Below are 13,845 nucleotides of genomic sequence, written 5' to 3' on the forward strand. Positions count from 1 at the left end.
AAAAAATATTAAGGACTATTAATGGTTTATATCAACAAAAGAACATGCATGCATGATATTGAGACTACAGTGTTGCAACGTTCTAGTTAATGACCCGTCATAACAGTTGGTCGCTGCGTAGTAATTGGAAATTTGTTATCAAAAATAATAAAGAATATTTGCCACCTAATTTAAGCATTTACTTATAAATTTTCATTTATGCTTTTTGTTAAAAAATTATTGATAAAGTTATTATGTAGAAGGGTTTTCATACCAGAACTATTTATTACAGACGTACGTATGCCTAAACCTGATTACCGCGGCAGTATGACGTCACGGAGTAGTGATTTTGAGAATTATTATCTGATATGAAATTCAAGAATGAAAATATTTTCATATTGTAAATGTCTGTGATGAGTGATGAGTCAGCTTAGAAAAAATCAAGGTACTATTTTTGACCTGATTACCGCGGCAGTAAGATTTGACGGACGGTATTAACATTGGGTCGGCATAGCCTCCCCAAAAAAATAGAAGTATTCATAGTTTCATAAAGTTCAGATATTATTAGCGCTTTTTAACTTGTATAAGAAAACGAATGTCATAGCTCTCAAGCCTTCATCAAATTGTGAGACAATTGCATGGTACCTCAATTTTTCTTCAAGTTTGTTTTCTTATTCTAGTTGTTAAGACTATTAAAATGGGTCAAGGACAGAAAAGGGAGGGTTGCATTTGTATACCAAATATCATGAGGCTGTAATAAGTAGCTGCTGAGAAAACTGTTGGTAATACGATTATTTTTCGCCGCCTGCCTGTCCGCCACCCAAAATTCATCATACTATAACCCGGGCTTGCACTTGCGCAACCCGGTCAAAATAAAAAGAAACATGAGCAGCATGTAAATTGGTTTTTCCTTCAATTTTCTCACTAAGAGTTGTGAGTTTTGAGCTTTACGGAATTGTCTGTCCAGTTTCATATTCATACCCAAAAAATAACATTGATATTAATGTTGAATATTGTTATAAAGATAATATTGATATAAATGATTAACATTGATACGAATGATTACAATTGATACAAATAATTAATAACAAATTGTGTGAATATAATTATAACAAATAGTAAAGTGTTCTAGAACAAAATGTAAAAATTCATCATATAAATGTTCATACTAAATCACTCTAAAACTCGTACTAACATTTTGTTTTCCAGAAATATTACATAACAATATCACAACAAATTATACATGTCTATATTTTTTTTTATCTAATTATAACATAAGTTCAGGAACTTTGCTCAATGTAGACCAAACTACTTTAAACTTATCACTGTCTTATCTACATTAATGCATATAGATTGGAAATGTATAGAGATAACCCCTTAGTAGCAGTTTGTTAAGCAATATCAGGTTTGTATTTAAAATGACTTATTTAACCTGGCTTCACGGTTATAAAACCTTATTCTGAGTCTATTCTCAAATCTCAGGTTTTAGTCAGTGTACATTTTGGTGGAGTTTCTGACCAATCAAACACCCGAGATCAGCTTGACCTAGGAGAATTTCTTATCAAATTATTCAATATTTAGATTTGTTGTGTATCTTGACTTGTGGTGAGCAGTGTTTTCTTCATTCAAGTGACAATAACTTGTAAAACATATAGTAATTTTTAATTTGATTCGCTCCTTAAAACTTTTTTATCTAAGGTATGCTTTTGGGGAACGTTATTAATTTATTAAAGAAAAGAGTTTGATTTTTTTAAAAAATCCCATTTTAAGTATTCAAATTTTTTACCCAGTGATACTTGCTTTTATCATGTCGACACTGTATACATATCGTCGATATTGGCTGGTTAAATGTGCTATTACTTTTATTATCAGCAATTGTTAACCTAATACTTATTGTATGATCGTAAGCTGATGTTGTTTTCTCAGCAGCAGCTCCAATTTCGGTAATACACTCGAAAATCAAGAAAGATTAACATTCTTTTACTGTTTCGTCAAATAAAAAAACAATTTATCCTAATAAAAAAAATAAATACTCGTAAAGCGAACTTTATCGGAATATCACATATTGTGCCCCTTAAACATTACAAGCGTTCGGTTTAACTATGTGAATACATTTTGTTTTGCTTAATCTATTTCACCACTACTTGATTAGTATCACAAAGTCCTATAATGCTAGCTATGTGTTGTGTTAAATAAAAAAAGGTTTGCATCAGTTTTTTTTTTAATATTTCATGAACAGACTGAATAAAACTGAGTCTGTAATGTTCATATATTATTGTTGTTTTTATAGACTTCAAGAGGCCTTCCTTTCATCTGTTTTTCTCATAAATCTACGTGCATAAATACAAATAAAATGCAAAAAAAAATCAATAAATGATGTTTTGTATACAGCTTTCATTATTCCTTCATTAAAAGTAAGAGGGAGTGTATAGAAAGTAACAGTAACAGTACGACAAACAAATAAACGTGATGTGCTTGAAACATGTCAATATATTTTTATATCATTACGTATCTGTACTTTATAAGAAACGAATATAATTATAATAATTTATACATTAATTTTTACACTAATTTACTTGCACGTGTGAGCTTTAAATTTTTATATAAATGAAAAATCCTTATACCTTATTCAAAGCACGTTGAACGGGATATGAACGTTATAAATCAAGAAATTGAAATTGAATCAGTTCAGTTATTATTAGATTCCTGATTTTCTTCATTTCCAGATGACTGCTCTGTTTTATGTCTTGCTTGTGTATTATTGGGTTTGAGCTGACAATGTGGCGAAGTGTTGGACCTAACCCAGGACGAGTCAAGATGATACCGGTAGTCGAACCATGTTAGAGTATCATCTGTGGGATAAAATCGTTCGCCTGAATATGACTTCGGCCTGTATGCTTGAATATTTTGCTTGGTATCACTTATGTCACTACTCAAATTGCGTGCATTATGCAATCGCGAAGCCATGGGATAATATGATGATGATTCATATGATTGAAGTCGATAACTGGCATCACACTTATTCCCATCAGTTATTTCGCTTGGGGAGTATTTTTCACCGCCTGTTGGGTTATTTTCATTTTTCTCATTACCAACTGCCAACATGTCATCTGTTCGCTTGTAATATTGGTTTGAGAAGGTAGAGGTGTAATGTCGTGTACGATTGCCTTTATGATATGGGGTTGGTACATCTTGTGGTTTATGGAAAAGATTTGGCATCCCTTCAGCAAATCCTTTACAAATAACTTCACCCTCTTTGTGCAGTAAAAGAGCGGGCCAAACAACATACGCCACACGTGTTCCTTTCTTCATGTAGACTTTGTATAATTCCGTATCGAAAACATCTCCGCGCCTGATATTAGGACTAAAAACAAGAGGAGGATCTTGAACCTGCAAGATTTGTTTTAGATTTGCAATACCATGTTGTGGATATGAAAAAATTTAAAGGAAAATAGGAAAATCAAAAATAGACATGAGACAGTTATCCCTAAGATTAAAAAAATAAATATAATTGGCATGAGTTTTCGAACAGTATCACATTGATTTGTTTCGTTGAAATTTATATTTTTACAGATAGAAAGCTAAATATGCTTCTTTTCTCTAATATTTATCAAACAAAGGTATGGAGTATGTTATGCAAGAGATATAAAACACTAGTTTCACAAAAATGATAGAATGTTTCTTACTGCCATTAACCAGCATAGTTTTAAACATGCCTCAAGGAAATGCAGAACAGTTTGTGCTTTTCTAGCAGTTTCCGTATTAGAATGCTTCAGTTCGTCAAGGTATTTCTGAAATTTAAAACAAATGAAATTAAAGCAACAACAACAACAACACAATATTATTATAAGCAAACAATACCATCGAGTGGAAAACAATCATATTATCTCTTGTTTCTTTTCCCTTTGGATATTCTACCAAATCACATTTCTGTTTGAATATAATTATGACAGAGTATTACCGCGACAATAACTATTTACTACAACCGTCATCAACACTATACTCCCTTCACCACTACACGAAAAGGGCGGCTACCTCCCTGTCTACACTTACTGGAGGAAACTCATCACTAGGCTACTACGAGATATAGTTCAAAAGTTCGTAAACAAGGTTGATATCTTAACATTTGGAAGTGACTCTTGACTACATGGTGCCAATGTCTGACTAGTGAAGACCCTAACTATATGCAATGTTAATGATCTTGTATGTTAAGGGCTGAATATATTTATAAGAAACTGTTACAAAACAACAGTTGACCTTGGCATAATAACCTTCAATGCACCAAAGGTAATTAGTGTATGTGTATTGATATTTGTTGGTCAGAAATACTAGAAATATTACAATAATTATGGTTTCAATCGTCACAGTGATCCAAATTCCACAGTATAAAACAGTACTTGCCAGCCACAAAAAGATTGAATTCGTTTAACTTTATGGGGCAAAAATGTTTTTCTTTTGCTTGCCATCATATGCTCAATGTAAGTTAACGTAAATGTAAATTCAAGCTATTTATTGGTAACATATCATATCTTATAATAACTGTGACCCTGACTAATGACGTACTAACGATAAAAATAATACAAAATATACGTCCAGGTAGAGCGTTGGCCTTTGAATCGGGCGACCTGTGGTTCGATTACCGGACACCTCAGGTCACATTCGTTGTGATTGATCTAGTATGGTCATTCGCAATGAACCCCTACCCTGACATGTACAAAAGTAATCAGTTCCTTGCGAAAGTGAAGGCAACTTCTACTGGTATACGACTTGACAGTTTATTCAGAAACGATGCCGTGGCTTTCAATAAACTTTTTCTCAACAATAGAGAATTTTCTCAAGTGGGACTGTTTTTTTCTCAAGACATAAGCAGCTATCTTTAAAATTCAATCTTAGTGTATATTGTTGATAGGCTTCTTAGACTAATATATGGAGTTTTTCTTTTTGTTACAAAGTATATTGCTATTTTGATGTAAAATGATACAATGTTCAGGGAAATGGTTTGTATATTTACCACATTAATGATTATAGATCAGTGTTTTTTTTTTCTCACTTTATTAAGAAGAGGCATTGTCCTCTTGATTTTGAGAAAAATTATCGCTAAAATAGCTGATTTGGGAAGTATAAAAACTTGGGAAAACTGCATGATTTTAAAGAAAATTTCAATGTGGAAGAGGCCTTTTTTCGGAGTCTGTTATATAAGTAGGAAAATCACTGCAGATATATCTTTCTTCTTTTATTTAAAACAACAACAAAAAAAAAAACAACAACGAAAACGCCAAGAATCAAATGTGTGAATATTTTTATGCTGATGAAACTAATTTATCAAGAATGAATGTAGATCTTCATAATTTTTGGCAAACTGTACATGTATTATAAATGAAAACGAAACAAAATCAAGTAAATCATGTTTAATATGATTATTGTGACGTCATAATTTCATGATAGAGCCAAGATGACACCCACAATAATCAGTCAATAAATTACTTAATATATGACATAGGGACTTTATTGCAAAAAAAGGTGAAACTATGTTTATTTATCAAAATAACCATGCAGAAAGTAAAAATACCCCCGAGAACAATAATTTAGCTTAACTGAAACATAATCTGAGACAGCGAAACATTGTCTCAATATAACTAAGAAAAATTTCAAATATTAAGTTGAGATTATACTCAATATTTTTAGTGAAAGTCAGACTGAGAAAAATCTCAATCTTAATTTCTGAGTTGGGAAACATCTCCTGAGCTGAAAAATTTGACCTGAGATTTTGACTTTGAGAACGTTAGTGAAATCTGGGCCTGGTAAATTCAATGTGGCTATCAGTCGTGATCAACACAACCACCACCACCATGTTTTGTATAAGGTAATAAGAAATCTGCCATCTTCATTATACAGTACCTTATATACTTGATCACCAGAAAATACAGCTATAGCTTTCCTACATTCTTTCATCTTGTCGTTTATTCTTGTGAAACATAGTTGTTTTCTGGAATCCTCTTGCATCTAAAATAATTAAATTACGTAGATTCTATGTTTGTTAATGAAATATATCAAAGACTCAAGTTCTATTGCCAGATAATATAGCATTTTGTTTATCTTTAGATAAATGCGTTATTTTATCATAATTGTGCTTGCATAAAAACTACTTATAGCAAGCAGTAAGAATCAGTTTGAAATATGTGTTTGTTCTGTTTTGTCTAAATCGTCAATTAATTGTTTTAATATATTAGTAAAGACAATGTTGCCATTGGACAGCGTATAAACGAATCCTTATTTTCGCAACTTCATTTTTAAAGAAAGATACTTTGCTCCTATCCTGTGTTAAGGCTTGTTGTATTTCTTCCAGTTGCTTTTCGGCCTCTTTTTCAGAAAAGGAGTTTGTTTCCTAAAACAACATTTTAAACAACAAATACATGTATGTCAAAGTAAATGTTGCGTTATATTTACATTAATCTTCATAACGATATATTGTTTTTACTTTACTACAAGTAAAACGTGATTAATTTTAGTTTATATTTATTAAAATCGTTTTTTTTGTTATTTCATACATTGCGAGACGTCACCACTATATTTCATGCAATTTGTTTGCAATTTGCATGCATTGTCTTTGTACAAATGAGCAGTAGCATTGCTATTACATCTATAGTATAACATATGTATATGAACACAGGATTACAATGATTTAGACCGATTAAGGAAATATCCTTCATGAAATTTCTATTAAGAAAATGTACATTAAGTCCATTGTGGGTGAGGGGTTGCCTGTAAGGGTGGAGGCATAACATTTGAATGGCAGCCACCGATCATAAGGGGATACTCAACTGGGTCAAATAAAAGAAGTCTATGCATCTCTTAACAACGGTAGGCGGGGAGGTTTTGACCACTGGTGTTGATTTTAAGTTTAAAACACTCACAGTTAGCCCAAATTATTTTCCTTCTTAGGGGTCATATGATATTAAATGTGTAGGTGCGCCATAAAACTAAACAAAATAGCAAACAAAATCTATATGGCCAGTTCTAATGCTTATTATTTTATATGTATCACGATATATTCTTAAATAGCAAGGCGTGTTATCTGAAATAATTTGATCAGTGACTGAATTAGCATGTAAATAATAATGATTAAAGTAAAAGCATTGCACTACCATAAGAATGTTGAGTAAATCTAAAATTGGCTGTGTACTGCTATGTTCACTCTCAGTTAAACATTCAAATGCTTCTGTCCATTCGTTGTCGTAGATTTCTTGATATTTCTCGCCAAGTCTTGTTGGACGGTTAATGTCACTTAACTCTTGGATGTTTGCGTTTTCCGATGACTGGCTAAGACCGAACGTTTAAAAAACAACGTTACGTAAAAAAACCATTATGTGTAAGTAAGAGAATTCAGACTTTTGTTACAGTCAACAATATAGGGACAACCTTAAAGAAGCGTTTTGCTGCATTTCTTATGTTCATATTTAATCTGTTTTAAATTGAATCGAATGATGAAAAATAGGTTAAATATCTTCTGCGCTTTCCGTCCGCCTTATTAGAACTTTCGATGCTTGTGTGAAAAATGAATTCATTTTATTTTTAAAAAATCTAGATCTAAGTAATAAAGAATTTTAATTTGATAATATAATAAAACACTTCATGTATGAAGAGATCGGTGAAACTCCATGAGTGTTTGGACCTAGCAAATGCGAAATTCAACTCATCATCATAAAATGATGTACAATTGTACAATACCTTGTGTTAGAATCATCTGTTTCTTCCCCGGTTCTTGAGAGTTGGTCCCTTACCGTACTTTCAGCACTTTGTAGAAGTTGGATTTGATTATTCTTTTCTTTTATCGTTTGTTGCATTTGGCGTTTCTCATTTTCATGTGTTTTCATCAACATCTCAAAGTATGACTTGCTTTTCAAATACATCTTCTCGATATCCTTTAGCCTTTTGGTCTCTTCTGCACTCTGAATAAACTGTGTGTGAAGAGCTTTATATCCTTCTGTATGCTTTTCGGCATTATTTTGTAGTTCAACTACTTTGATTCGGAGACGTTAATTTTCTTTTCTTAAGCTGGCGACTTCAGTAGCCTGTACTTGATATTTTTCCTAACATGTGATATAGCACATAAATACATTTTTTAAAGGACTTGTATACGAATTTAATTATCATGATAACAAGCCACAGCATATACTAGTTATTTGGCGGATGAACGCTATATTGCGTCAGATGTACGTACATTATAATATCGGTCTGATATCTAAATAGCTGAAAACCGATACAATGTCAATTGTATGTCAATACAAGACACATTAAGAGAGATAACTAACATAAATTCCCTAATTAACCTGCCGCGTTTGTGTCTTCGAAATGTTTTTTTAGGATTGTAATTTATTATAAAAAAGAAAACATTATGGTAACGAACAACATTTATTTACCGTTTTAACCTGAGAGTGTACATGGAAACAACAACAGCTAGTATTTTTTTGCAGATTTTAAACCCGTTGTTTTCTTTTATATTTTAGATTAAAATCATGAGTCATGTTCAAAAAGTGATAGAACCTTATTTTAATTCATGTTATAATGATTTAAACATATTTTATTGCTCTTTTTTTACACATTTATAACATAATATTATCATAATATAAATACAAAAGTAGCAAAAGGGTTGAACCACGAGTTCTTACAACATCAGCAAACGGTTCTTCCCTGAACAAACGGTTCTTCCCTGTTCTTTCTGTATGACAAGGTATAAATATTGTTATTTCATATCAGACAGAATTATCTACTCTTTACAACGGTGCGCGAAAAACTTGTCTTACACCGTCGTGTTAGACAAGTCACGTGCTTTAAATGACTCATTCAAGCGCGCCATAACAAAAGAATTGCATTCTTAAGATGATGTCATTTTGCCGTTATAACTTAAGTTGTAAATCCATGTGCTATTATAAGAAAAAGTGCTGAATGAAAATGTTAGTTTTCGTTATTCCTCGTTACCGCCGTTAACAGTTACCTTCGTGCTAGACATTCCGGTCTGTACCGGCAGCTGGTGTAATATTATTAGACAGGGTGTGCCTTAAATGTTTCACTGCAATTCTAAAGATTTAATTGGGTTTAAATATATCCCCTACTTATAAACATATTCGAAGTAGATTAAAGGATCAAACACAAAATATGTAGATTTATTTAAATATATAATTATATTTTTTGGAATAGTAACAGACGCCATAAAACACACAAAGGCGTCGTTTCAAATACAAAAACAATAGTTTGTAGATTCTTATATATTTCCGAAAAATAAATAGCTATAGATCATTGAAACATTTAATACTTTATCATTTTCCAAGGTTTCCCGTACACGCTCTGCCAGATCCAGAACATTTGTTGTCAATAATGCAAATCTTGTTTCTATGGGCTCATTCTTGCTTTTATTTGTCTTGAGTCGAGAGTGATATAAATCGCCTTGGCTAGAGCACCTTAAGTTTGTATTTTTCTACAATATTAGATGTAAAAGGACATACCACTGCTCTTGCGTACATGAAAAAAAATAAAAAGATAAAAAAGTGAAATTAAAAATGAAAAAAAAGAAAAAGAAAAAGAAAAACAAACCGTAAAATAAATAAAAATAAAATAAAAGTAAATTAAAATAAAAAAATATAAACTGCAATTTTCTTTTTCAGACGGAACTAATTGTATTGGAATAAACTTATTTAAGTATAATTAAATAAAAAAGTTACCATTTCATTTAGACGTATCGTCGTCTTTAGTGCAGTAGCGGATAAACTTCTATTAATGAATATAATAAAACTGACGTAAAGCGAGAGTGCTCAGATGAATGTAATTAGTATATATGAAAAAACCGACAACAGATATAATATTAGAGTTATTAATGTTTAGTCCGATTCAACACAAATTTCAACTAGAAAAGTAAAGTTGCGGTTTTGTATATAATGAGTATACGCTTAGTACTATATCACTTTCAAGCTTTTAATGTGAACAGCAAGAAACTCTGTCTGAAACAATCGAGCGATTTAAACTACTATTATTTGAAATGATATGTCAATAAGATAAGGCAAAAGTATGTACACATGTATCACAATTTGTATAATGAAAACCTGATAGCATAAACTTAAGATAAGTTATCTAAAATAGGTTTACAAATCAAATGTTACTGTCAAAATCAATGCAAAAGACAAACTTACGAATCCGACATCTCCAAAAACTATTTAAGATTTAACTAAATATTTAAATATCTGTTCCACGATACTCCCTTTAAAACTTGTTGTGAAACCATAGATATCTCATTATGCATATATTGACCAATTTTATTTTAATTACAAAGTAATCCAACATTTTACGTATGGCATAACTATAGAATATATGAATTAGTATAAACATGCATAATTTGGCTTTATTGAATAGGTGTTTTAATGATTGTTGAAAGTCAATATAGTTTGTCAATTACTCAGCTATATTTTTTTGTCATTTTCCAAATTTCTTTAAACTACTTCTAGAATTAAAAGTTAATTGACTTTAACCGGATAATCAGTCAATTCTAATGACTGAATTTTACTTGTTATTTACTGACCACTTTCCGTTAATAACGCCTCACAACAACACTCTGCTTAATTTAGTATGAACATGAGCTGATGTAAATGCTACGATATCGATATTTCTAACATTTATTGCAATAAACTTCCTAGTATCAAGAACATTTCCTTACATTACGATTTATTACAGAAGTATGGTCCATTAGAATAGAACATATCATGATGTAATTCGACAATTTGTGGTTAAGGTCAAATTATTTATTGTAACCTGCCTGCGATTTGCTGCAAAAAAGCAGTGAAAATCGTCGATTCAATGGGAAAATTATTTTAAAAACTAACTGCATTATTTTCGTATAAATTAACTGTTTCGTAACTGTCTAGGATAATTTCTCATTAAGATTGTTGCATTTAAAGAAGTATTACCAGTCCTGTGATCAGTAGACAATTTCAGTGAAAATGGGGGTAGTCACCTTGGGGACATTTTCCAAAAAAATTGGTCGGTCAACCCTATATAACAAGATCAATATGATGTGTCTGGCATGTCATTATTCTAGGTCATTCTTCTAGAATAATCACATTTTTAGCATGAATACTCAATTTTAAGGTTGGTTAAGTGATCATGTCTTATAATTCAAGTCTATGGAAAAATTAATGCGTAGTCTTGGAAAATGAAAACAATAACAAAAAGAACATAAAAAAAAACAACAACAACAATACACATGATCTGATAGGTGGAAGTCAGATTCCTTTTCACGAAACCTTTCTTTGTGTTAGAACACTTTACATTTCAGTGGTATGAATGACTATGATAGAACACAGCGATGCAAGTCACTCAATTTGGGCTTGCAAACGAAATAGTCGGTATATCTGTTCAGCGTTTATTTATAAGAGTACTATACAACTATGTATGGAAAACATTAGTAGATTGCTGTCGTGATACGTTCAATACATGTACATCACATATCATTTAGTGATCTATAGAACCTTAGGCTGAAGATTTAACATTATATTCTCCTCATCCATATTTCATCCATGAATTAGCAGACCGTTTAACTATCAAATTTCTATTTAAATGCATAAAGTTTATCAATCATTTTCATATTATTTTGTTGTTTTTAAAAGTGAAATACTGTTTTTTTTCTTTTCATAGCATTTCCATTCCGAGGCAACATTAAATACGTAAAGAGGTACCTATAAATTACGCCTTGTTACAGGTATTAATATGAAAAGAACTGTTTCATAAGTGTCTAGGATAATTTTCATTTGGGTGTTTGCATTTAAAAAAGTATTATCAGTCCTGTGATCAGCAGAACAATTCTGTCAAAGGGGGCTAAAGGTTGAGTACTCAATTGTAAGGTTGTTTTTGTGGTCATGTCTTAATTCAAGTCTATGGGGAAAATTAATACAGTAATCTGGACTAATTAATAGAAAAAAGAACAACAAAAAACAACAACAAAAAGCAAAAAAAAAAAAAAAAAACACACATACAAAAAACCCAAAACAAAACAACATGATCTGATAGATTCCCTTCCAAAATGTGTTTCCAGTAGTCAGAGAATCCTACTTATGATTTACGTTTCAATGTAATCGTCCTTTACATCAATACACTTTGCCCACCTGCAGTGCCCAAACTTGTTTAACCCTTCAAAATAGATATGTCTATTTTGGTCCTCTAAGAACAAGACTACCTCCATGACACCTTCATTGCTTCCAAAACGTCTACCGCGAAGCTTGGTTTTCAGTTTAGGAAAAAGGTAGAAGTCAGAGGGTCCAAGTCTGGAAAATATGGGGGATGGGAAAGAATTTTAAAGCCGCCGTCAATTGCATCAGCCATGTGTGAGCTGGCGCATTGTCGTGTAAGAGCTGAACGCATTGAGTCAGTTTGCCTCTCCTTTTGCGCTCGATTGCTTGACCCAGACGTCTTAATTCGTCTGCATAGTACGTACCGTTTATGGTACGACCTTACTCAAGATAGACAATCATGAGTATCCCCTGACTATCCCAAAAAACTGAAGCCATCATCTTCCCTGCTGATGGCACCCTCTTGAAGTTTTTCGGAGGGGTGAGCCAGGGTGCTTCCACTGCATGCACTGTATTTTTTTCTCCTGGTGATGGACCCATGTTTCATCCTGAGTTACGATCCGGTAGATAAAATCAGGTTCATCTTTTTAGCGAGACAAATGATATCTTGAAATGTCATGTCTGGTCCGTTTTTGGTTGTCAGTCAATTGTCTTTGGTCCCATCTAGCGGAAACGTTTGATAGCCATAGACATCAGTCAGAATTGCATAATCTGAACCAAAGCTTATACCCACTTCCCTGGCAATGCTTCGCAGGTCTCGCCTTCTGTCGCACGTGACCAGAGCGTGCACAGCTTCGGCAGTTTCATCAGTGTTGTTGGCCTCTTTTGGCCGCCTAGGCCGTTAATCATCTCTAATACTCTTCCTGCCCCTCTTAAATTCATTAGCCAATTTCTTCACAGTGCTACAGGAAGGGGACACCTACCAAAGTATATCCATGAAGTCTTTATGATTTCCTTTTTGGACACCTCTTTGTTACAGAGGTACACTTAATGACGGATGATAACCGCCGTATGAACACATCTGCGGATGTTTCTAAATTCAAAATTTCACCATCTTGGTGTTTAAATGTTGAATTCTGCTTAAGCCGGTGCTAGGGGGCGTGGACGGTAACTTGCACTTTCCAGTACCGTCCATGAACAGGCTCAATCAAACCGAGCCTGCAACATTTTCAATTTTGCCGTGTTGGGCTTTCTTTAGGGATTCTGTATTTATCTATTTTATGATCACATCCGTGTTATTTGTGCCGTGTGGCGGCTGTAAAAAGTCTCCCCGTACATTTAATCAATAATGTTATATTTTCGATCCTTGAAGATCGTTCAGCACGACATTATTGTTGTGCTTGTGGTATTTTTAAGTTCAACTTTTCGGCATTTTCTAGTTGGGTGGTTCCAATATTCCTACTTGAATAATGTTGAATCACCCTAAGGATATGTTGTCTGCTTTTTAAATTTGTCTTTTGACGTCTTATCTGTGATACGCAGGCTTCATAACCTCTGATCCCCTATCAAAATTCCATTTTATTTATTTCCGCCCATTGTTTTCTCGTTTAGGGCACACGCTTTTTATTACTTGGGGACCATACGCCGCTTTTCATGGAATGGCACGGAAGTGTCACATTGAAGGTTCCATGATAACCGCCGTATGAACATGTCGTGTGGTCGATATTCGTGTTTTTGAATATCGTTTTTATGTATCATTTTGTCCTTGTATTTGTATATATATCTCTTGTATTTGTCTGTTTACAGTCCGATA

At 32.7% G+C, this 13,845-nt stretch overlaps 1 protein-coding gene across 1 annotated transcript; it reads right to left on the reverse strand.

Annotated features, from left to right (window-relative positions):
* Positions 1-2,451: 2,451 nt before the first annotated feature.
* On the reverse strand, positions 2,452-9,434 carry LOC132749494 (uncharacterized). The gene is made up of 7 exons (XM_060739258.1): positions 9,293-9,434; positions 7,708-8,069; positions 7,125-7,299; positions 6,284-6,364; positions 5,878-5,982; positions 3,666-3,770; positions 2,452-3,369 (listed from the first exon to the last, which is right to left on the reverse strand). Exons 2-7 carry the CDS (start codon positions 7,887-7,889, stop codon positions 2,668-2,670), a joined length of 1,350 nt encoding a protein of 449 aa, XP_060595241.1. The 5' UTR covers positions 7,890-8,069; positions 9,293-9,434; the 3' UTR covers positions 2,452-2,667.
* Between the last annotated feature and the right edge of the window lie 4,411 nt (positions 9,435-13,845).

Source organism: Ruditapes philippinarum, unplaced genomic scaffold, assembly GCF_026571515.1.
Source record: "Ruditapes philippinarum isolate M1 unplaced genomic scaffold, ASM2657151v2 ctg12392_1_1_1_1, whole genome shotgun sequence".
NCBI lineage: Eukaryota > Metazoa > Mollusca > Bivalvia > Venerida > Veneridae > Ruditapes > Ruditapes philippinarum.